Source organism: Phaethon lepturus, unplaced genomic scaffold (genome assembly GCF_000687285.1).
Source record: "Phaethon lepturus isolate BGI_N335 unplaced genomic scaffold, ASM68728v1 scaffold14742, whole genome shotgun sequence".
Taxonomy (NCBI): Eukaryota; Metazoa; Chordata; class Aves; order Phaethontiformes; family Phaethontidae; genus Phaethon; species Phaethon lepturus.
In genome coordinates this window covers 29,888-54,217 of record NW_010521372.1, presented here as the reverse complement: position 1 = coordinate 54,217, position 24,330 = coordinate 29,888, and the positions used below count along the sequence as shown (strand labels likewise).

General features: G+C 40.5%; 1 protein-coding gene across 1 annotated transcript in view; it reads right to left on the bottom strand.

Annotated features, from left to right (window-relative positions):
• Window positions 1-24,330, bottom strand: part of GREB1L (growth regulation by estrogen in breast cancer-like) — a 57,587-nt gene that overhangs the window by 7,906 nt on the left and 25,351 nt on the right. The window contains exons 13-25 of the mRNA XM_010281503.1: window positions 21,158-21,355; window positions 19,131-19,311; window positions 17,600-17,792; window positions 15,850-15,983; window positions 13,433-13,772; window positions 9,194-9,309; window positions 8,589-8,833; window positions 6,961-7,523; window positions 6,390-6,492; window positions 2,932-3,087; window positions 2,588-2,727; window positions 852-1,013; window positions 315-519 (exon numbers count right to left, since the gene is read on the bottom strand). Of these exons, the coding sequence (XP_010279805.1) occupies window positions 315-519; window positions 852-1,013; window positions 2,588-2,727; window positions 2,932-3,087; window positions 6,390-6,492; window positions 6,961-7,523; window positions 8,589-8,833; window positions 9,194-9,309; window positions 13,433-13,772; window positions 15,850-15,983; window positions 17,600-17,792; window positions 19,131-19,311; window positions 21,158-21,355 (2,736 nt within the window). The remainder of the gene's footprint in view (window positions 1-314; window positions 520-851; window positions 1,014-2,587; window positions 2,728-2,931; window positions 3,088-6,389; window positions 6,493-6,960; window positions 7,524-8,588; window positions 8,834-9,193; window positions 9,310-13,432; window positions 13,773-15,849; window positions 15,984-17,599; window positions 17,793-19,130; window positions 19,312-21,157; window positions 21,356-24,330) is intronic.

Genomic DNA, 24,330 nt, shown 5'->3' with positions numbered 1-24,330 from the left:
AAAAAAGTTGCACTGTGAAAAATCATGTGTAAAATGCCTAGAATGAACATTTACACAGCAGGGCTGAGTAAAATGAGTGAATATGGCCTATAAAACTTCAGATTTTAAATTGAGAAGGCAGTGATCAATACAAACATATATTCCATGTCCCTAACAGCAGTTCTTACACACCACTGTATTTTGCACAAATATTGTTGCTATTATCACAGCACGAATGTGAGAAGCTGCTGCAATGTTTCCTTCAACAACATGATCCACATTGTCCAACATGGATTTTGATATCTCCACAGCAATGCATTGATGGTGTTTCTTACCAACGCCAGCATTGTTGAACATGCCTGGCAGGACAAGCATGATGTGGTTGGGCCAGTATTTACGGTAAAGCGGCATTTCATACTCCTTGACTACAAGGAGGTGAAGGTGGCTGATGCCTTCCATGGCATGGTAGAGGTTCAAGAGGCCATGTTCATGACGTCCACTCGATGGAGTGAAGATAGGACTCTTGACTGCATTCAAATTCTGCTGGAACAGGAGATATTTTGGCAATATTAGATAAAAAGCAGGTTATTCCTGACATGGATTTTTATTTATTTATTGTTTATACTGGGTTTTAAGATTATTGATCATTGCAACACATATGGACTGGAAACTAAGAATGCAAAAAGGGATGATTGTCCTCAAAAACTCCAGTTCTAAGGACAGTCAGGCAAGAATTATGCAAAGGACTTTAAAGCAAAAAGAAAACAGAAAAAAAAACCCTGCCAGCCAATCACCATTAATTTGCAAATGTATGTCAAGTTGACTGCATTCATCATACGTAGTCAACAGATGGGTAAGAGCAGTGCACGCACCTTGTCAGAAACGAGTGGGAGACGCATGCTTTCTAGATGTTTTCCCTGCTTGCTGAAGACAAAATGATTCTCTTTGGACTTGGGGATTATAAAATGCAGTTGAACCTCTTCTCCTAACATCGAGGATGAAAACGTGAATGCATGCAGAGTAGAGTCAGATATCTGTATGCAATGAAAAAAGTGGAAGAAAGATTTGCAAGCAGGTAACCCATAAGGAGTGACTGCTCTTGCAGTCACAATACTGGAAAGCACCAGAGGGGAACATCCAAAACATTCTCCGTCAGTAACTGAAGTTAACGCTATGATAGTCTCATTTTCCTCTACCATACGCCACATGACTTAGCCACGTAACTTGTCTTGCTATTAAAACAATTGGCTTTCTGCACCAGTAATGATCTTTGGCCCAACTGGACTCTTCTGAAGTCCATTCGAGCTGGAAATTATTTATCGATTATTTACAAGTGACAAATACATACAAACCGTCCAAATTTCCCCAAAAGATTCAAAGAGCAGCGTAGCATGTGGGCGTGCCTCCACAGCAGAATGTATCGCCATTTGGAGACCTCAGCAGCAGCATGGCTGCATTTAGTATGGTTATTTTTCCTGTGGCAATACTCTTCTAAGCAGCCAGGTAACCAAGGCAGACCACGCCATTAACAAGGCTATGAAGAATGTGAGTTTGCACAGTGCTTCACTGAACCGTCTAAGTGTACACAAAGTGTCTACATATCTGATAAGATCTCATTCTACAGAAGCATCTGTCTTACTACAAGGTCAAATCACTTACTCTTAGCAGTCAGCTTTCTATAATCTTGACTAAAGAACTGAAATAATTAGTCTAAGTAAAGATAAAAACTGAAAGGGGCTTTATTTAGGTTCTGTTAAAGCATTTAAGAATCTCTCTCCCTTCAGAATGCTTGTTATCCAATGACCACATGCACAAAGATGAGCAGAGGAAGCCATGGATGTCCTTTGGGTGGATTTGCTTGTGTCAACATACTTAATGAAGCATGAGGTTTAAATCAGACCTGCTGGTGCTGCTCTGTAGTAACTGACATTGTACATTTCCAGGTCAGTGTGTCTACGTTGTGTTAGATTAATAGCAAGCTGTTGGAAAAGATCAGCAAGCAAGGAAAGAACAATTTGAGATAAGAAGCCTCCATGTAAACTACTGGTGGTGGTTTAGAAATAATGTCTGAGCTATTAACCAGGAATAATCTTACCTGCTTGTCTCCTCTGAGCGTAACTGTTTTGGAGATCAAAAGGATTACTAAACAGTTAAAAATAAGCATTTTTGTCCAGTGACTCATAAGCTACTGCTGAGAAGCATGCACAGTTACATACAACAGGGGGAAGAAGCAGGCCTTCCAGTCTCCCATCACAGGTGTGCATGGCTGGCATTTAGGTAAGACAAGCATCTCTCTCAATTTTAAGTCCTCTCCCATGAGATACTGTGAACCCTCTGGGCAGGCTGAATAATGCTTTGGCTTGAGACAACTAGTCACAATATTCACCCTTTGTCAGAGGCAGCTGGAGAGGAGAACTGCTCATGCAGAACGCAGCAGACACAGTTGATGCTCCAGGGTCTGTAGCTCAATATCTCCCCTGAGAATGGAAGAATTAAACAATTCCATCTCAGGGAAGGTGAAAGCATGAGTCCTGAGACCAGAGCGGAATGCCTGGAGAGACCACAGAAAAATTGAGGATGCAGTTTACCCTTGGACCTTGACACCAACCTGAGCTGCAGGATTAATGTCCATATACTGATGGCACTGCTCACAGTGATGGAACGTATTGTAAGCTGCATATTTAGTCAACATCATGGACACAGTCTCCCTTTTCTTGGGTTCCTCCGATTTTGTTTCTTTGCTTGTTTCTGTGCACAAAGGAAACGGGAATTTTACAAGTGTTAAAAACAGAGACTGTGATCCCAGTAACATTTGTAAAGAAGACACAAATTGTTTTGTTCCACATCATCGTGGAGATTAAAGGCTCTTGTGAACTCATGTGTTCAACCAAACTAACAAAAACTGATTTTTTGTAGGAAAGTATTCCTAAAAAACCTCTACATTTTACTTACCTTGTTTCACTCTTGACAGTTGTTCTGTGTATACAGGGCTTATACTTCTGTACTTGGGGTCATGTACACTCAGGTCAAAAGACATTTTGCTGAAGATCTCAATATCCGGCCAGTGGTCATTGCTAGACTGAGTAATTTCACTATTTTCTGTATGATCTGCAACAACACACTTCAGGTAAGCAGTATCAGATACCCACTGAATGTTTACTTGATGTTTGTTGATTTACAGTTGCACAGAAACTCATACAGGTGCACACACACACAAAAAAGACCTCTTTTGATGTCATAAATATTACCAAAACTGAAATTATTATCTACAGAAAGCTATTTTAAAAAAAAGGCAATTCTTTGGAAAATGTATACAAGCAAAGGAGCCTCACGTGTCTTTCTGCTCTGCTCCTCCTCAAGCTACTGAGGTATAATTCACTCTGGTTTATGCAGAAAATGCTCAGATGAACAGTCCTATCTGTTCAGAAGATACAGGTGGAGTCTCAAGCCTCTCTCTCTGTGGTTCTGTCTTTAGTACACAAAATGAGGAGTATTGGGTAAACAAGAAGCAAAAGTATCCAAAGGCAGAAGCATGAAAGCAAGGAAAAAGAGGCTATATACATTTATGAACTAGTAGCTGATGGTACATGATAAAGGCAATAAAAGACGCTCTCCTGTTAGAAAATGGGATATATAAAAAATATGGCCAGCAAGGATCAACTGGAACTTCCTTGCTTTGATTCCACAGAGGAAAGTCTAAGGTAGAAGATCAAGTGTCAGTAATGGGAACATTGGAAGGCTCTGGCCAAAGACAACAGTCTTGGACTGCAGCTTGAACATGAGTTGATTCGGTTCAAAATGAGATGGAAAAATGCACAAAAGTAGGTGTGTAACTGAAGTCACTGATTTCATAAAAGGAAACTCAGATGAAACGAAGGCTGGGTCTACAGACAAGCACATGCTCACCCTACCCAGACTGACCCAGTAAGATGTGAGCCAGCAGCAGTTTAGAGGCCGTTAACATCACTGGCACCGTGTCATGCTCAAATTAACAGATGCTGCCGGTCAGATGAGGTATATTAGTTTGTCCCCACAGGCAAATCCCGAGAGAGATGGCTCTGTAAGTCAGCTGGCCTGAGAAAGCCAGAGAATTGCCTATGAATGAGACTTGGACTTCTTGGAATCACAGTTGCCAAACAACCAGTAACCAGCATACCAAGCAAACTAAAAATGCCAGGAGGAAGGGGCTTCAGAGGGACTGCATCAAAAAAAAAACACTAAGAATGAACAAAGTCCATGAGGAATGGAAAAAGTTCAACAGCAAATGACGTTTTGTCTTAAATGTCAACAAGTGTGAAATAAAATAAGCTTTACCAAATGTCAAGCTGAGGTAGACCTCAGAAAAGTGCATGAAAACAAATAATTTTCTTTGCTCAACTATGTAATTTTTTTAAATTTTCTTTTTACTTTGATGATTATGTTTTCAAGGGAATAAAAGGCTTACTATAAGCTAAGATGGAAACAAAACTCTAAAAGCTTGACGGCACATTCAAAACAGAGAGAAAGAATAATCTCCATGCCAGTTTCTGAAAGAACAGGTATGTGAAATCAGGCAGGAGCCCCATTTCAATGTGATCATGGTGCATATATTATCACCATTTAAAAGGAGATACAGTAGTCTACGGAGCTCTGGGCCCATTACTTTGACCTTGATAATATTCCAAATTTGGGGAGGATGAAATGCAATGCATCTGATCCTTCTGAGCTTAAGTATTTGATATGATACTATAAGACAAATTATTAATACAGCTGAAGAAAATGGAGACAAGTGAATGGTCTTTAAAGTGAAATCTTAAGTTGATTAAACAGAAGATGGCAGCGTGTAACACTGTAAGCATTAAGGCAGAGGCACATTACCAGTGAAGTTAAAAGAGCGGCAGAGGGGCATACTGTTTAATATTTTCATTAATGTCACCAACTCAAAAAAAAGCATTGGCTTAAGTTCGCTGGTGGCACACTCTGAGAGTCGCTGTCAATATGGAGAAGGAATCAAAGATCATCCAGAAAAAGACAAGTGCAATCATAGGTTTCATCAGTCACGGGGCTTTCAGTGCAGGGGAGGGGAATACACAAGCTGTTGTACGCTGTACCACAGTCAGTTCTAGTCACCCATGTACTAGAAGGATAAATTGAAAATACATGTGCAGGGAAGAGCTACTAAACCATTAAAGAGAATAAAGAGCCTGTCGTTTGTGAGGATCCTGTGAGAAGATCAGGCTACCTAGATGAATGCTGAGAGGGGGTAAGACTACACCACTGAAGCAAAAATCAAAGAAGAGGAAAAAGTATTTTAATTTAAATTTTTTAAAAAATTTTTCTTTTGGTCCCAAAGAGAATGCTTGTAATTGGGACAGGAACATTTTCGTGTTGGAGAATAAAATAATATTTTCAATCATCAGAACACAAGGGCTCTGCAAAAGCATTCCAATAGAAGTAGTGGGAGCAAAAAAGCCACAACCAAAAACCCCAGACAAACCCAAACTGCTCTTCTGATGGAGTTCCATGCATTCCTGGCAGGGGTGTGACACGTTGCTGTGATCACAACAGGCCAGACAGCATGATGCAGAACTTCTCTTACATTTTGATATTTCATCCTAAGTTTCTGGGGTACTTTAGTTTGAGAGAATAACAGCCTCCAAAGCTCCAAATCAAAGGAAAATACTTTAAATTTAATAAATTTAATTTTTAAATTTAATAGCACTTTCTGAGCAGAAATACAAATTAGTCTTTTCAAAGGTGTGACGACAACTACATTTTCAGGATGCCAGTCATGAGATTTATGCACCAGGGAGTTATCTTCACTACAAAACCACAGTTATGTAAAGAACACCCTGAAGAGGACTCATTTTTAAAAGGGTTTGTGCATCTCAAGGTGAAGTCCTGCCACAGTAGTTAATGGATCTGTGAGATCTGACAAATGAGCGCAAATCCAAAGAGGCTCCCCCTCCCCTTTTTCCTCAGCATAAGATCCGTAAACTGCAGACAAAAGACATTCCTTACTGAAAATTGTTATCTAATTTATAATTAAACATAAATAATAGTGATGTTTTGGCCAGAAATGAAATGTTCTTAAATGTCTTGTCTGCTTAAAAGCAGCCAGTGCTTAAAAACTAGCAAGGAGAGAGAAACATGGGCAGATGTTGCCCATTTACAGTTTTGTGTTCACTTTCATTTTAGTGCTATGCAAAGGTATCAGCCCAAAATACATGTAATGGTTCTCAGCTAAGCCCAATATAAAATTTAAATATATGCAGACATCTACAGTAGGTCTAGCTACACACTAACGGACAGGACAAGTGATAGGTATAATTTACAGTCTTTCCATGAGCCTAAAAATTTGTCACTGCCGAATAATACATAACAGAAGCTCTTTATAATGCATATTAAGAAAATGACTACTAAATACTTACTGGCATTAATGTCTTCTTCGTCGTACACATCTACTTCCAGCAACCGGATCAGCATGCGGAAGAGAATCCTTAGGAACTGCAAGTATGAGCCAGTCTTTCCCACCTGAGCCAGAGACACAAAAAAGTCCAAATCCCAACTCAGAGTAATACGAAGGAAGGATACGTTTCAGGTAAATGCCTTTGGGCTTACCCCATTCTAGCTCTGCCTGAAAACATAACAGGATGTAATATCCCCCATTATGCTGAACAGTATTACAAAATCGATCTGCGAGAAAAACCTGGCCCACAGCCTGTATCACTTTTGTATGCAGGGAGATCGGCAGTGATAGCTGCTTCTCTACTGATATGCTCATGGCAATCCACACGTATTTCATTTAGGCTAAAACATGACACACAGCATCACCCTTCTTCTCCTTACCACTTCCAGCGTGGACTTAACCTTAAAATTTGACTGATTTTTGTCCTGTCACTGCGTGCAACCTTGCAGGGGACCGTTACAGTACGATCTCCAGTCCTCATCATCAGTCCTCTCATCCTGCTAATAGGCAAGAGGAAGGAACTGTTCTCTTACTTGCGGTGGTCCTGTCAAAAGCAGCCGTCTGGGGTGAAAACTCCTCGAGCCAGACGCCTCACCCTGATTGCTGAAGTCCGCGTGGTGCTGTCGGGCTGTCGTCCACTGCCTGTAGTAGAGAGACTGCTCTTCACTGTTCATGTCCTTGTGAAGCAGAGGCCTCAGAGAGCTCAGCCAAGACACATCAGCATGAGGCAGGAGGGAAGAGGAGGAAGGCAAATTCCCACTTTTCTGCGAGCTCAGGAGACAGTAGGCAGCTTTCGACAGGATGACGATGCGTGGCAGTGCAGCACGGAGGGCCTTGCTGTCTTTGGCCGAATGGGCAGGCCACCGAAATGTCTGGGAGACCGAAGACAGTGATGATAGTTTCGAAGTGGTGCTGCTCGCCATCTGGTTACCCAGGGAGTCGCATTCTTGTTTCAGGGTCTCTCCGGCTGTGAAACTGGGGTAAGTTCCCTCATCTACTGAGCTGTGTGCCACAGTCTGAAAGTTAAGCGACGGTGCTTGCTTCTGAGACTTGTCCACAGCACTTGAGGAGCTCACGCCGTTGTCTGCCAGGGAACCTGGGGAAATGAAGAGTAGGTAAAGATACTGGCTGACATAAGAAAACGTAAAGAAACTGTTAACTCATTTGATCTCTGGGACAATCCTAACCTTCAAATGTTCCTGGTCAATGAATGATGCTGGGTGAGCTCATCATGTGGCTCAGGCCAGTGTTTCACAATTTGAAAAGAAATCATTGACACCCATCTGTCCCTCTTGCTGAAGAGGTAACAGCCCTTCTGTTAGGATTCAGCGTCCAAACACAAGTGTCCTAATCCCAAATGACTGCTAAGCTCCGTACGTTAACTACCATTCCCCATCTCGGATTTGGAATTTGGTAGTACAACCTTCTGAAATTCAGGTACAAGACACCACAATATACAGAGATCAATTTGACACTCCTTCCTATGGGGAACAGAGCATTCATTTCCCTGCAACTTTAATGTGAACTGCGCTATGCCCTCTCCACCATACCAGTCAGGTTTAGTTAGTGTATGGGAAGAGCTGGTGCATGGCAAAGATCCAGTTCAGCTGTCTTAATACCTCAAACTCATAGGGAAACAAAGGGAAGGACCCAGAAGTGCCTGAGAAACGCAAAGAAGAGAAGGTTTAGTGGGAGATGAAGCTCCACTGATTCCTGAAGAGGCAGGGCAAGACCCAGCCATTCTGTCGGTCTGGGCAAGGAGGCTAATGTCCATCCTCACCCGTAGCTACCCCACAGTTACAGACCATATTTCTATTCCTAACATTTTATACTATCCATTTCTCTTCTGATTTTTAAGATCTTTTCAGGATCTACCAAATTAAATTAGCAACAAATGTGAAATGTAAGTTTAAAAATAAAATTCACAAGGGACCCTTAGCTATGGCATACCATCCTCCCACTGCAACACCACCCCCTTTTAGCTGTAAACAAGAAAATTGCTCACTGTGGAAAGAATCTGCTACTAACATCTCATTGCCTAGCTTGCAGCAGGATACAGCTAAACAACCCAAATTTGACTAAACATTTCAATGTTTGCATTCAAATTCCAATGACGTAGGAACGAAGACTTGTTTTTCAAAGCAATGGCAGAATAACTGACCTGAGGTTCCAGTGACAGCGCTGCTATTACTCTGGGGTCGGTCCAAGTCTATCAACAGCTCATCAGTGTCATTCTCGCTACCATTAGCCTTCTCATGCTCCTTCTCACTAAGGTCAAGAGCTACAATAGGCCCTCGAATTGCCTCCTTCGAGACGTAGCAGCATGCCAGGCCTACTTCTTGCTCTAATGCAGTCCGAGTTAAGTAGCTTGAGTCAATTAGTCGAAGGTCACAGTATTTCAACGACCTAGAAAACCCAACCCAAGAAAAAAGAAAGTTTTTTTTTCTTTGAAGAATACTCCCTAGCTTTAACTGGTTATTAAATAATCATGAACAATTTTATTAGCCAGTAAATAAAAAATGATTTTACAATATTCAGCACATAAGTTATGCTCCTGGTACTGTGCACAGACATTCATTGACCCACACAGTACAGCAGCTTTACTTTTCACAAGCCACGCTTTCCAAAACTTTAAACTGTTCCCAGATGAAGTCTAAAATACACTTTTTTGGTGAAAAAACAGCCAGATAGTATAAAACCGCTTATCCACCCTCCAACTTATTTAAATGTTAAAGAACAACCATATTGCAAGGATAATAACAGCACCTGGGGAAAGTTTCTCCTAGAGGGTCTTTGCCAGTTAGAATAACAATGCAAGGTAGACCTTCCAAATCCTGATAGGTGCGAGGGATCCAGTCATCCTGCTCATTTCCCCTCCAAGCCTGTGAACAGACAGACTTCCAGTCACATTTAAATGACACCTTCTAAACCTTCACCTGTTTTGTCTTCAGTTACTGTTTTTTCTTTGTATACAAAGTTTGCTTACCCAACAGCCAACAGGAAGGAGACCTTAGGTAGAGGCATGCATTTTTTCTGGTAGTATAGTGTTAGCCAAGCATTAACTGCACAGGAAAAGCATGTATAGCATACGTTATTCAGTGCTGGAAACATACACCTGGTATGGCCTTAGTGTGGTCTGTCAGAGAAAAATGCAGTTGATGCCTTCGATGTCAAGCTGGCACAAATAAAAGTTCTTTGAAATTAACGTATAGGTAAAGTAAGACCTTCAAGTGGAGTATGAAAATTATTCCATGATCCTCAAATATTTGCTTAATTATTCTATATAATGAAAGATTATATGAAAGAAAAAGATTTCCTTTTCACTGGAGGTAATCCCACAAGAAAGGACTCCTTATCTACTGTCTACCAAGGCCCCAGACCACAAAACTGTACCATTTTCCCCTAACACTGGAAAGGCTGGTAGCATCAGTCCCATGTCTTTATACCCTTCAGTCCCCTTGGTTCAGCGAAGCTTACTGAACCTGGCTGAGCCTGTTTGTGTTCTGTGTTGGATGCAGCCTCCTAAAAACATTGCTGTATCTTGAGCAACAATATCTTTCTTGCTGTGTTGCACAGTGTCCAGACTTCCAGATGATACAGGCCGTATTTGATCAAGACAGACATGAGCATCCTACAGCAACTGTTAAAAGGAAGTAAAGCTGAAAGACTCAGAGACTCTCACTTAGAAAGGAGACAAGCCATTCTATCTCTACAAACACGGAAATTGTATTACAAAGCTGAAATGCAAAAATGCAGGTTCATACTCAGCCATTCCTGTCAATACATTATGGGTACCACCAGGAAAACTAACAACACAGCCTCTTAGATCACTGACCAGTCAAGACAGGAGATCAGAAAGAGAAGCTTTCTCCATAGAACTCAGAAACTTCACATTTCCATGCTGTTCAGACATTAAGGTCTCTCCAGACAAGGAAATTAAGCCCTAATGGTTACAGAATCATCAAGTATTTGAGCTACAGCATATCACCCTGCTGTAAGAAGTTTTTCCTTCTTTCTCATTAATAATGGAGGAAATCAGTTCTGGAGAAGACTCTTGTCTAGCTGAGGCAGAGAAACTACTTTGCTGAGTCATGACAGTAAGCCCAACCACTCAAACTGCCCATTAAAAATAATATATTACTCTTCTCAGCACCAATGTGCAAGACAACAAGACACAGGTCTTTTAAGATAGCAACAAGACTTATGCAAGCTTTGGGGAAAACATACTTGCAAGAAGAACCCTATCTTGAATTCCTTCTTGGTTCTTCCAGTCTCAACCTGTACCCTTGACCTGTTCTCTCCTTACCCTTCCTCCTCCCCAGAAATGCCATGTTTTATGAGTAATCTTTTCAGGCAGATGAAGGGAAGGGAAGAAAAGGAGGACTCACTAGTGGGTCAGTGACTCAGTGTGCCATTTAACCTTTTGAAAATTTCCACTGAAAAAACCCTAAGATTATTTTTTTCTTAGCTTAGGAAGAGCACAATTTGGAGTAATATTCCCCTTTTCTGCTTTGGCTCTATTATCTTTCCCCAGTCCTGATTTCTTTCCCCTTCTGATTTCAGCATCCTCTGTATAACGTGGTCACAGAAAAAAATTATTCCTCCAACTACCTGACAACATCTAGTGGCTCAGTACAGCAGCCTCAGCAGCAGAGAGATATCTTCTAGCTCAGCATGGTTAGTCTGGCTGTGTGCTATCCTGCCTCTCCAGTGACGCAAGTTTCTGTGAAAATGCATGGCTAGAAAATGAAATAGAGGAAGACAGATACAAAGCTGATTTTCCTTCTGCTAGCCTAAGGACTTAAAATAAGCCTGAGTGCCTGGGGCTTTGCATACAGATGTATTTCTTGACCATCTTACTCAGGAGGAGCAGAGAGCTGCAGCCCTCCGGACTCCCCAATTCTGAGTGCCTCCCAAACAATTTGATTCTTGTTACACTTAAGGGGTATGCCATAACAGCATGCCTAGTCAACAAAACAGTTACTTAAATTGTTTTCCATCTCTTCTTTCATTCCGTACCTAAGGTGTGCCATCCCCCTTGAAGCCTGGCTCCCTGATGGAGAGGACTGACCCTGCTGGCTGGCCAGAGGGCTGGTCTGACAAGAGGGGGGAACAGTCTGGCTACCAGCACTGCAGAGACAGCTGCCCGCCCTGCCTGCCCTGCTGCAGCACCACACACACTGCTAACACCCTCTTCAGGAGAGGCTAAGTTAAGTCAAACTTTTCAGCTGAGGTCACTAACAGCTATAAAGTTTCCCTCCCTGAAAGAGATCAGGATGAAGTCTCACCCTCCCTGCAACCAACAGCAGTTATTGGTGGGACCAGGATTTCAAGCCTCAGCCTCACCAGAAAGCACTCATTAGCCTCATACTGCTCTCCCCTGCCAAAAAAAAGGGGCCTGGGTGCTCATAGTGGAAGCAGGCAGTGATCAGTCCCTCGCTTGCTCTAGTTCTCCAGCTTTAGCAGTCCATCTAACATCAGGAGAAAAGCCAAGCAACATGGAGACTAAATCAAAATTGTCTGTAATAAACTAGACTCAGTGGTAGCATGGCTGATGAATTCTGTAATGGGAATCAGTTGCCCAAACATATGCTCGCACCATTTCAGACACCCTGTGTTATCCTAGGCATCAGACCAGAACGTATGGCACAAGATTCACAGGCGACCTTCATCGTTCTGGAGTGCTACTGGGATAACCCACCTACAAAGACACTACAGGCTTATCTTTGGGCAACTGAATTCTTCTCCTCACTCCCTTCATAGCCGTGTTTCAGAATTGAGTAGGTTTTTTCTAGTCACCTGCAAGGAAAGAAACAGGTCCATAACCCTACACCTTTGCTCACTCCAAAAAAGTATCTTATGTTGTGTGGGAGAGGAATAAGAAGAATTATTTAGAAGTTTTTTCATTCTCTGCCTGATCAAATTCATCTATTGCACATCAATGGCTACATGGATATTCACCTGCAACAGCTTCACACTCAATCCTGACCTGCACTAAAGGCCTCACAGGCTGCCCCAGCAATGTGCAAGGGCTGCAACCCTTTACAGCAAAGGGCAAGAAAGAAGCCCTTACAGGACTCACAGTGCAGAATGATTTAAGGCTGGAATTAATGCCTAGCCAAAACACCCCAGCAGCACAGAGCTGCTAGATCACATGTCGTTTCCTCCTTTGTGACTACTACTTTCCTCTCTTCCCTCTCCTGCTGCAGACAAGGTTTGAGAAGCAGAGGTGATAGCGTCTTTAAAGCACATTTTCTCTGCTTTTGGTTGTAGGTGAGCTCTTTAAGAAAGGCTCACAAAATTCATTCCTTTTCTGTCTGGTTTTGAATACACTGTATAACTCAGAGTAGAAACAGAAAATTAGTATCTCTGTGAGGCTTAGAGCAAGGATCAGGACAGATAACCAAAATAACTTACAGGGTGGTGCCTAAGGCAGACAATCCATTCGCCTTTTTTAATGTAGTGAGGTTAATTCAGGAAGTGTGTTTGGCTAGTTGAACCATGCTCTTATAAATCCATGCAAAAGTTTAGCTTTGTGCATATCTGCTGTGCAGAAGAGGCTTTCAGCGTGCAGTGGTTTAAGAAAAGAAGTCTATGACAAACAGAATACTTTACCAGTTATCAGAAGATGGATGGACAGAGCAGACAACAGATACGCTAGACAGACAGATAAGTTGGTGGAAAAAATTAGTTTGCCTAAGGAGGTCTGAGCTCTGCTTTCTGAGATTCAGAGACGAAATCTGACTCATGCTGTTATTCAACTAACAAGAGAGATAACATCCAGTGTTTGACTTCATGGGCCAGTAACAATTAAATTTTCTTCCAAGTTTCTAAATCATTTATGATCATCAAAAGTACAGTAAAATTCCATGGAGACAGATACAGAACATGCACCCTTTTACTATAGAATAATTAACCTATAAACATGTGGGAACGAACACAAAATGTGTACGAAAGCCAGAAGACTACAATGGGCATACAAAGAAATATTTAGTTTCTGCTAACCTTCAACCGTGTCACAAAATGTTTCGCGACAGTAAGCTCTGAGGCAGGATTCCCAAGGAGGATCTCAAAACGATACTGCAGACCTAACTTGTCTCTTACTTCTTGTAACCTCTCCTTGGCCAGCATGGCTAGCTGCACAGATGGCACCCTAATGACGAGCATGTGGCCACAGCCATTCTTATCCTTTCCTGGAGAAGTGATAAGGTCGTCCATTATACTGAGCGTTTCGGGTGTGCTGTGATCTCTTAGTGAGGCCATAGTCGTAAGAGCCATCAGAGCTTGGGAATACTGCTGAATGAGAAGGTAGCAGCGAATCACCATGCTGTGCAGCCGGGGGTACCTTTGACGGAGATACAGTTCTGCGTTAGCACATGCGAAATGACAGCAATGTTTGAAAATCAGCCAAAAACCAGGACCATGTGGTAAAGTAGTAAGCATTTTTTTTCTGTAGCACTCAAAGGATGAAGCCTTTGATTTTCATGGACAATAATTTTGCACAAAATCTAACTGTGTTTTAATTAAATGCATATAACAGTCCAAATGCAGCAGATAAAGAGCCAAGTCCAGTGCTCAAGTAACTGAAATTATAAACTTCTGTCACCTTCATTTGGGCCAGAATTTCAGCTAAAGATCTTTAATGTGATGGAGATACATATCATCTCAGATCTGGTTCACTTTAAGAGCACAGGCTATAATTGCTTTGCTGTCCACAAGTTTTTTCTTCTATGAACTTGGAGGATCGTTGCTGCTTCAAGTCGTTTGTGGGAGAAGTACTTCACAACTTCATATCTCTCAACTTCTCACCAGCAAGTTAAGACTTACCAATAGGGATTGCTGGCTCTGAGCCAAATCTGAACTTCCATTTTGCCTTTGAACTTACATAGCCAATGTTTCTTTCTCTCTCATTACAGCTATATACAGTGACAACAGATTATGAACTCACAAAGTAAAATGCTAAGGAAAAAAAAGAAAATTAAAACCTACTCAAGCAAAAAAGCACTCCATTTCTAGACATTCCCCATGAGTTCACTCACCACCATAACCTAAAAGTTCCAAATTTCTCTGGTCTTTTCCTTGAGTAATTTTATAGACAACATGGGATCCATTTGAATAAAGTTTTATGTTTGTCTTTAACCAGTAGGTACAGTATCTTGCTCTGTAGACCATAAGCTAGTCATTAAATCAATAAATTTTTAAAACACTTTTTACTCCTCCTCCCATAAAAGTACCCACTGCACTTTTGCTACTAGAACAAATGGAGCCTTTCTTACAACACCAAAATGTCTGCAGTGTTTTCAGACTTGTAAGCTTGTATGGCTCACCCATCCAGATAGAATAACACAGTTTCTTGAAAACAGGCTAAAACAATAAACTGTGATGCAACAGCATGTCCTGGCTCCAAAGCACCTCCCATCAATTTCTAGTCTTATCCTAACCTCATATGAGGGTAGTATTTGCACATACACTAATCCTCCTTCATCCTTTTCCCCAACCACGCTTTAAAAACAGAGAGAGAGCAACAGTGACCACTATCTCTTCCACTGGACTTGACCAGAAAGACTATGAGAAGTCTAAAGAACTGACATATTAGGTATTAACTGACCTTATTATTTATCATATTCATTACTTGCATATTTGTAGATAATAATAAATATTAAGGATTAATGGTGTGCTTAATTATTAATTTATGTTGCTAATTTAACATATTTGATATTGTATTTTACTTAATAAATATAGATACATTTGCAATTATTATATTGACCTAAATAAAATAGGAAAAAAGTACTGAAGACAGAACAATCCTGTTCTAGTAAGTACGAAAATACAATGAAAGCTGTAGCTTGAACTGTTATAAGGGGTCTGTCCTGCTGATATGCAGCATTCCTGTAATGTGCGCATTTAATTATATCATGGATATGTGCTATGAAAGTAGCTTGTTCAGACAGCTGTAGGGTACTAGTAAGCCACTCTCAGGCTCTGAGTTGCAGGAACCAAAACCATAGCCAACTAATGAAATAACAAAAATTATGGTTTTGAATTGATGTCACTCACCTGGGCCACCACTGACAAGTCTGTTGGCAGTCTCAACAAGAGAGTCACCAGCAGTGGTGAGGTATGAAACCTCTTGTACCTTCTTAGCTTAGTGAGGGCTGAGCCAAAAGAAGAGAGCAGCACAGCTGAGCTTGGACTGATGCTCAATAGGCCCAATCTCTTCTATAAACAAATGAAGGGTATCCCCTCCTTCTTCAACAGCACTAAATTTGTTACAAAAATAAAAATTGTACATACTTCACAGATTCCAAGATCAACATCAAAGGTTATCGTGTCTTCATCCCCCTGTGATGGGACTCATAAATATATCTGTATCCTTGAGTTCTCAATTAAGCAGAATCCCAAGTTCCCATGTTACTATTTACCTTTCTAAAAGCGTGTTGACCATTTTTTCAAAGGTTTCATCACATCTCAAAAGGGGACTTGTGACTCCCCATTGGAGGGATTTGCTGTATTCATTCAAACCAAAGTACAGCTTGTCTGCACTTGCTGCGTCATCCTGTTCCATACAGAGATAGCAAAAACATAAGGAAAACTAGAACCAAGTTTAATTTCTTTTGTCATTTAAAAAATAAGTGGAAAGTATTTTCCGAAGCAAAACAGCCTTTCTTTTCATTAATTCTCCCCCAGTGATGCTATTTGCTTGTTGCAAAGAACACAATAAAATGTAAATTGCTTTCTACTCAATTTATCACCTGTCTACAGCTAGGAAAGACAGACATAGGTCCTTGCAAATTTTTCAATATATCTCCTACCTGTGATTGCAGGGCATTTCCAAAATCCTGTTAACTATTTTCCGACTCCTTATCTCTGGCTTATACCTACTGCCAACTGTTATCTCAGTTCTACTTAAAGCAGAACCTGAAAACAGAAGGATTATTAATTTCCAAAATTATTCTTGATTGCCACTTCTAATGGCAATCAGAAACTCATCATGTCTTTGCTGGAATGTAAATCTGCAAACAGCAATCAGAAAGGCAAAATACTTGCTGCCTCAAATTTCACGGTGCGTTTGCTGGAAGCACAGCATGGTCTCCAGTGCATTTACATCACCAGTGATCACTAGGAATGTAATTAATCACTTACAGTCTCCCCTGTTTTTATGGGTTTCTTTTTTTAATCAGAAGACTGAAAGTTGTTGATTTTTTACTTTTGAGGAACAAAAAATTGTCTAGACCATTTTACAGAAAGTCACCATGCTGGCTTATGTTAACAATCACACAGAAAGCAAACTTTGAATATTCATTCATAGAAACATAGAATCATTTAAGTTGGAAAAGACCTTTAAGATCAAGTCCAACCATTAACGTAGCACTGCCAAGTCTGCCACTAAACCATGTCCCTAAGCACCACAACTACGTGGCTCTTGAATACCTCCAGGGATGGTGACCCAACCACTTCCCTGGGCAGCCTGTTCCAATGCCTGACAACCCTTTCGGTTCATTCCCTCATTTCGACTATTCGGTTTGACTTACTTTAAGACACTTTATAGACATCAATGGCCCACTCAACACAGTAAAGTCAAACTTGATATAAATATACCAAACAAGGAAAAGGAGAAAAGGATATTTTTAAAGCAGGTTTAGCCAAAACATCCTCAGAATCAGCTGGCTGAAATGGTGAAAAAAGCTAACAGCGCAAAGTGTCAAACAGACCTTTCCCATCTCTCCTCTGCACAATGATGGCACCTATTACACCATAACTTGTTAAACTAGCACACAACTTTTATTAGTACCAGAGAAGTAATGAACAGATTTGACAAGCTGTGACATATAACTTAGAGTCAGAAGTCAGACTGCTTGAAAATGGAAAGCCAGCTGCAGAGCTTTATGGCATGTCTGCATAGCCACTGTCTGACCAGAGCGTAGAAAGTAATTTCTCATACTACATGACTGGACAAAGGAAAATGTGCAGTACCCGAGCCTAAATGTCAATGTTACCTCTACCATCAGCAACCCAGGGCTACGTATCTGGAGCTTGAGAGAAAGAGTTCTTTCTCTTCAGCAAAGAAAGAACTCCCTTCTAACAATTTTCTTTAATACACGTCTGCCAGATTCCTTTAGGTGTGAAGTACACATTAAAATTCACAGTTAGAATTAACAATTAAACACTTACCACAGTGTCAAATTGTATCCAATGTACCTCATTGCTAGAGCTGATCCTGGACTGCTGTGTTTGCAAGGCATAAGGAAAAGAGCTGACCTGAAGAACAAGGAGGTTGAATGCTTCAAGGACCTCCCTGCAATTAATAACTCTATCAGCCAGACCATGACTGGGCTCACCATGCGACAGGGAACTTGAAATGGCACTGCAGAAATAAGAATGCAAAGAATTGCCTTACTGACATCTTGAGATTCAATGGAGTACTCTCTTCCTGCAGAAAAATCTCCAAATGATCATGGCATTGAGAATCACAGCTCAAAAATCTCTTTGGAAGGGTGAAAGATGTCAAAACTATTTGAGTGTTCTCTGGAGGTAGACTCAGGCAACAGAGGGAAAAACCGTAAATAGAGGACAAAAATCTGCTGACAGTGAGAAGGTGAATCAGTGTGCCAATTTAAAAGAGCATCAGATGGAAGAAACAAAAAAATAAACCAAAGTTGATGAAATCCCTCTCACTGAGAAACACTGTTGCGTGAGCTGTGGGGTTCGTATATAATGACAATTTTACAAAATCCAGTGGATTTTCCAGCATGAAAAAACGTATTTCTAAAAGACTGCGGAACTTGATAGTCCCCTGATGTCCTGATTTTCAGCTCCTGGAATTATCTTTGCCTCCAGGATATTCAGGAATTCCAAATTCAGTGTACAGCAAAGACAGTAACAAAAATGTGATGGTGGGGATAAGGAAGGAAGAACGTTGGTTTTAGCTATTTTCAGCTGTCCTTCAAGGGAAGTATTTTGCTTATTGTAACTCTGATAATCAAACGAATCCCACAGCCTTACGCACCATGTCTAAATCACATTAAGATTTTTCTTCTCAGTTTACTCATGGAACAAGAGCAGAATAATTAACTTTAGTTATTTATTTCTTTTTCCATAGTAAAGTTGTGATTCAGTGTGAAGAAATGTTTCTGTATGTGTCTGTACGTGTTGTTGTGTTCAGATCTAACGCTGGCCAAATCCAAAACAGCTGTTTTTTAAATCCTTTTCTTACAGGAGCTAGGGTGTTTTTCAGATGATGCAAAGAGTTAAATGTCTTTAAGCCTTCTTATATTAAAAACATCACCATCATCAAGGATAAAAACATGACTTAAAGCATGAGTGGCTTGTGAACATGGGAAAGACTTGGGTTTGAGTAGAGAAAAAAGGGCGGAGTAGGAAAAAGACAATAGGAACCAAGTAAGTTGCAAAATTCCTCCCTTTTTCCTGGACTGAAGTACCATAGCACTTACCCCTACAGTCTTATTAGGGATCCAAAAATCTGAAACTAGTCTCACCTATCTTCAACCGAATCAGAATTAGCTAACAAATATTGTGGGCAAGCAAAAAGGATGGTTTCTGATTTTGAGGCACAAAATGCCTTAGGTGAAACAAAATGCCGTAGGAGAATGCACTGGGTTTCTAAGATTGTAAGTCTTTTGAAAAACCTAACTGACAGATACCGGGAGAGGAGGGTTTTCCTTTGATAGACTGAAGCAGCTACCTTGTTAAATCCACGTGGGCATTGTCATGAACCAGTACAAACAGTGTATAGGGATTCTGCTTCACTCTTCTCATGAAAACTTCAAATTTTGTTTGAATTTCATTGTCTAGCCGAACCACGTATTTCTCGGCTCTCTGATATGCCGTTCCATTGTCTTCTAGGCCCAAGTCCACAAGGACACCTGTCAGAAAGAAGAATACAACAAAAATCTTTTACTTCGAGTGCATCCAAAAATGAAGTGTCAATGGTAGATTGCCACTTGTCTGCCAATACCAGGACTTAGCCAAATCACTGATAGACCCTAGTAAGATGATGATTATCCAAATGCATTTTCTCTCACAATGGGGACCAAAATGTGCTTCTTGGCTTCTGGATTTCCTCCCAAAAGTGCCTGAAGACCTTTCAAATACTTCTCACATTACCAAAAAGAAAAAAAACAAATTCAGACCTCCATAAAAATGTCTAGATCAGTGCTCAGTTGGCTATGCTCCATGATACTAGGCCAAACTTTTCCACATTTAGGTAATATATTCATCTTGCTCAAGTCAGAAAAAGTTATCCTGACCTTTCCTTTGCAAAAAAGATCATAAATTTATATAAAACTGCCTCTCACTAATATCATATCATGTAATTTTTTCCATGCCTTACTTCAATGTTACTGTCAATACAACTACTCTCTAGCAGTCTTTGAAATGATAGATTGCCATCATATTCGTAAAGCAGGCATGTTGTAATGTATATGGCTTTGAACACCATTTGAATTAAAGAAGTGGCAATAAGACACTGTGAAATGTAGGTGAACTATGTATTTTCCAGGGTCTTAATGATTTTTTAAAATTATGTTAAAAAGTAAAGTAAAAACCATTCATTTAAAAAAAGAAAATAAAATAAATTTGAAACCCTGTTAAGAGATATCAGAAAACCTCTGGTTTAGTGTAGCAGCAAATTAAGGAAATAAAATGTCTGAAGAAAGAAGGAATGGAACAAAAAACCCCATAACGTTACATTAGAAAGGAAAAAAAGCCTGTACTTCAAGTAATCAATTTTATTCTTTTCATTTTGTTGGTAAAATAGTACAAAGCAAAAAAAAAAAAAACCAGAGATGGACCACAATATTGAGCATATCAGGACATATCTGCATAATCAAAAAGTGTGGGACTGTTTACTTCAGAGTAGAAAACAAGAGGGGAAAAAGCCAACAGCTACTCAAAACCACTCATAGATGCATTACACCAGAAGCTCATATCCATGTTTTTCGAATGCAAATACAAGGGATTTTTAGATAAAGCTGAAGGCAGGAAAAAAAATGTTCAGTTGATAAAAAGAAATCCTAAATACACAACTATCCTAAGTACTTCATTACTCCCTGATATCAGAGATCAAGAGCTAAACAGGACCAAACATCTCTATGGGTAGTCCTTAGATCTGTTAGAAAGTAATTTTTTCCACAGAGAAACTCTTACGCTTTTCTGGATACACGTCAGTCACTAACAGAGTGGATAACGGAGGTCATTCTCAAAGGAGACATATTCCATACCTGTCCACTAAAGCTTTCTTGTTCCTCTTGAAGCATGGCAATTATTGTGTGCAAACGTGCATGCATTACTCAGGCGTTTATCTACCTAATAAGAGAGCTTTCTGCACATACTTCTGTGCTAATACATGACAGCATATGCACAAATGTGTACCTAGAACAAATGGCACTAACAGGTTTAGGGAACAAAAGATCTGAACAAGTGCATTTGCTCATCCACTCCTTCTCTTGACAGATTAATCCTTCTCCAGGTCGTACCTTCCTCAGATCTGCATGAATATGGCAATTTCTTTTGACACTTACATGGCACAGCTTGGGCCCAGTTTATGAAAGGAAGATATTTAGAATTCACCAATGATACGAACTAACAGAGCTAATGTAGGACATGCAAAACACATGTTGGAGCAACTTCCTGCTCCATTTATACCAGATGGGATTTAATAACATCACATACTTTGGTTTAACAGTCTCTTTTCCCTCCTCTCTCTTTTACCTGATTGTCGAATCCGTTGAAGTGTCTGCTGCACCAGGACTTCTGAACGGGGAACTATAACGATGAAGTCTACTTTGCTGAAGTGGCCCAGATCCAGGCTCTGATTGCCACTGTCTGCTATAGCACAAACCTGGGACAAGAGCTTTCTGGCAACTGTAAGCTGTGGCTGGTAAATTTGGAAGGTATCAACATCCAAATCTAGAGTGTGTTTGTTTGAAAAAGAAAACAAAACACAACAAGAAACATGTTTACTTTCCCACCCCCCCAAAACACAAAACTCCAAATAGCCTACTCTCTATTATCAGAAAAAATAATCAATCACCAGAATAAATCCCAAAACTCTGGAGAGCTGGTACAGATCACAAATGTCAACTTCCTTTTTTTGGATCAAAATACGATTACATATAAAAATTATATATAAATAATGTGTGTATATGTATATATATAAAATATGTGTGTGTGTGTGTACACACAGATAGCTCTAATCACCTCCTGAAACTCACAGGTCTTCAGGAGCATCCCTCCATGACTCCTGCTGGGAGAACCAGCCATGGATGTTGAGGTTGCTGGGTGCTGAGGTTGCTGTGCTCAAGGCATGATGGGATGAGCACCAGCACATGTATTAATCTGAGGAAACTGAGCCTGCATTGATGATCTTGCAAAAAAGACTTTAAGAGGACAGCAGGTCAGTTGGGAGTTTGTTTGTACATCAGCTCTAGTCTGAAGTACTGAGCCCCACTCTAAGTCAGCACTGAGACAGCCGTATGTCTATACAGCGACTGATAGTAGTTATTGAGAGCAGCCCTGCCGAGAAGGACTTGGGGGAACTGGTGGGTGAAAAGCTGGACATGAGCCAGCAATGTGCGCTCGCAGCCCAGAAGGAAAACCGTACCCTGGGCTGCATCCAAAGCAGCATGGCCAGCAGGTCGAGGGAGGGGATTCTGCCCCTCTGCTCCACTCTGGTGAGACCCCACCTGGAGTCCTGCGTCCAGCTCTGGAGCCGGCAGCACAGGGAAGACATGGATCTTTTGGAGCGGGTCCAGAGGAGGCCACAAAAATGATCAGAGAGATGGAACACCTCTCCTGTGAGGACAGGCTGAGACAGTTGGGGTTTTTGAGCCTGGAGAAGAGAAGGCTCCAGGGAGACGTTATTGCAGCTTTTCAGTACTCAAAGGGGGCTCGTAAGAAAGATTGGGATAGACTTTTTAGCAGGGCCTGTTGTGAGAGGACAAGGGGTAATGGTTTCAAACTAAAAGAGGGGAGATTTAGACTAGATAGAAGGAAGACATTTTTCACAATGAGGGGGGTGAAACCCTGGCACAGGTTGCCCAGAGAGGTGGTAGATGCCCCATCCCTGGAAACATTCAAGGTCAGGTTGGACAGAGCTCTGAGCATCCTGCTCTAATTGAAGATGTCCCTGCTCATTGCAGGGGGGTTGGACTAGATGACCTTAAAGGTCCTTTCCAACCCAAACCATTCTGTGATTCTATGATCCACTGTAAAAGGAAGACAGGCAATACACCTAGCCTATAAATCTCAATTATTGGGAGAGGGCATTTATTTGTTTGGAGGTTTCTTGATTTTTAACAAAATTTTAGTCTCAGATTTATTTGAACTTAATAGAGAGAACAGTGGGCTGGAGTTTTGCTTTCTACAGGAACACACCAGAGCATTCATGTTTCCCTAAATAAAAACATTTTCCTGTGTTTCAGTGTTTCCAGTAGGTAAATTCTACACTCAAGAATCCAAGTTTCACTAGTCCCTAAATATTTTCAATTTGCAGATTATCAAATTAAATCTTATAATGCCATTACAGTTTTTGTTAATGTCTACTACAAATTAAATGCTGATTAAGACTGCTTATCATAAAAATTACCTAGCACAAATTTCTTAAAAAAATCCAAAATTAGTGCAAATTTAATACACAAGAACTATTGTTGCTTTTTTTAGTAATAAGCCACTTTATAAAAACTTGCAATTTACTAGAAAATTGGAAGGCGTTTGGGGTGAAAACCAGATATGTTAGTTTTATATAGACACATGTGTATTTGTGTGTGCATGCTTATCTCCTGCTCAAACCTGCCTCAGTGTTCACTTCAGTACCCTCTCACTGCCTAGGAGACTTACCTCTCCTTTTTTTTTAATTCAGGCAGACTCCCAGTAGCTTCAATCACTGTATAGCCATATTTTAAAGACAAAACTAGCTCAGAATAATCGTTTAAGAAAATGTGAAGGTTTAAAAAAGCACTGCTGCACACCATTACATAGTAAGAACAAAAAAACCCCCCCGAATCAAAAGATCGTTCTCCCTTCAAATAAATCCTTTGAGAAAGCTCAAGACTTGTTCTTCTGGGGGTGCCAGAACAAAGTACCTGGCAGCGTTCCTAATTGGATCTTCTGATCCATGTGGAGACTATAAACCACCTTGCTTTCATTCAGATCTAACACTGAGCTGATTGATTTAAGCTAACTAATGAGAGTCAAGAGCATACCTTTCTTTCACAGGGAAAAAAGCTTTATTGGAGGTTGAATTTCTTTGATACTGAACCTAAAAGAATCTCAGTGTTCACAGCAGCTCAATGTATCTTTTACCATTATTGTCATATGAAAAGGAAAGCATGGTTAAAACTCTGAATAATGAAAGAATTCCAAAATGAGAAAATGATAATTAGCATTTTTAGACAGGCAATCCTAGCTCATCTTTTGCACCTAAGTATCTCATCACATTATGCTGAATAAGACACAGCTCAAATAAGCAAATTATAGATTACACTTGCCTAGCACTTTCAGTCCAAGATCTTAAAACACTTTCCCTGAAAGTTTAAGACTCAGGGCACAAGTGTGTAGTACATATTATTACCATTTTACATGTGAAAAGTGAGGAATATCAAAAGTTAAGATACAGGAGGACACCTGGGGAGATCAGAACGAGAACAGAGTTCTCCTCTGCCTTAAGCCCAAGGTTGCATTCCTTTTCTAGGTGCAAAAGGTGAGACGAGTCCACACTGCCAACGTTACAAAGGAACATCTTCTGTACTCTGCTTAGTGCAGAACAGAAGATCACATTTTTTAGCTTGGGAATTATAAAACACAGGGCAAAAAATGCTGCTGAAGGTTACTACAGAGATTTTCTGTCTAAGAGACTGCTGTATTACTACATTCAGCTGGCAGTA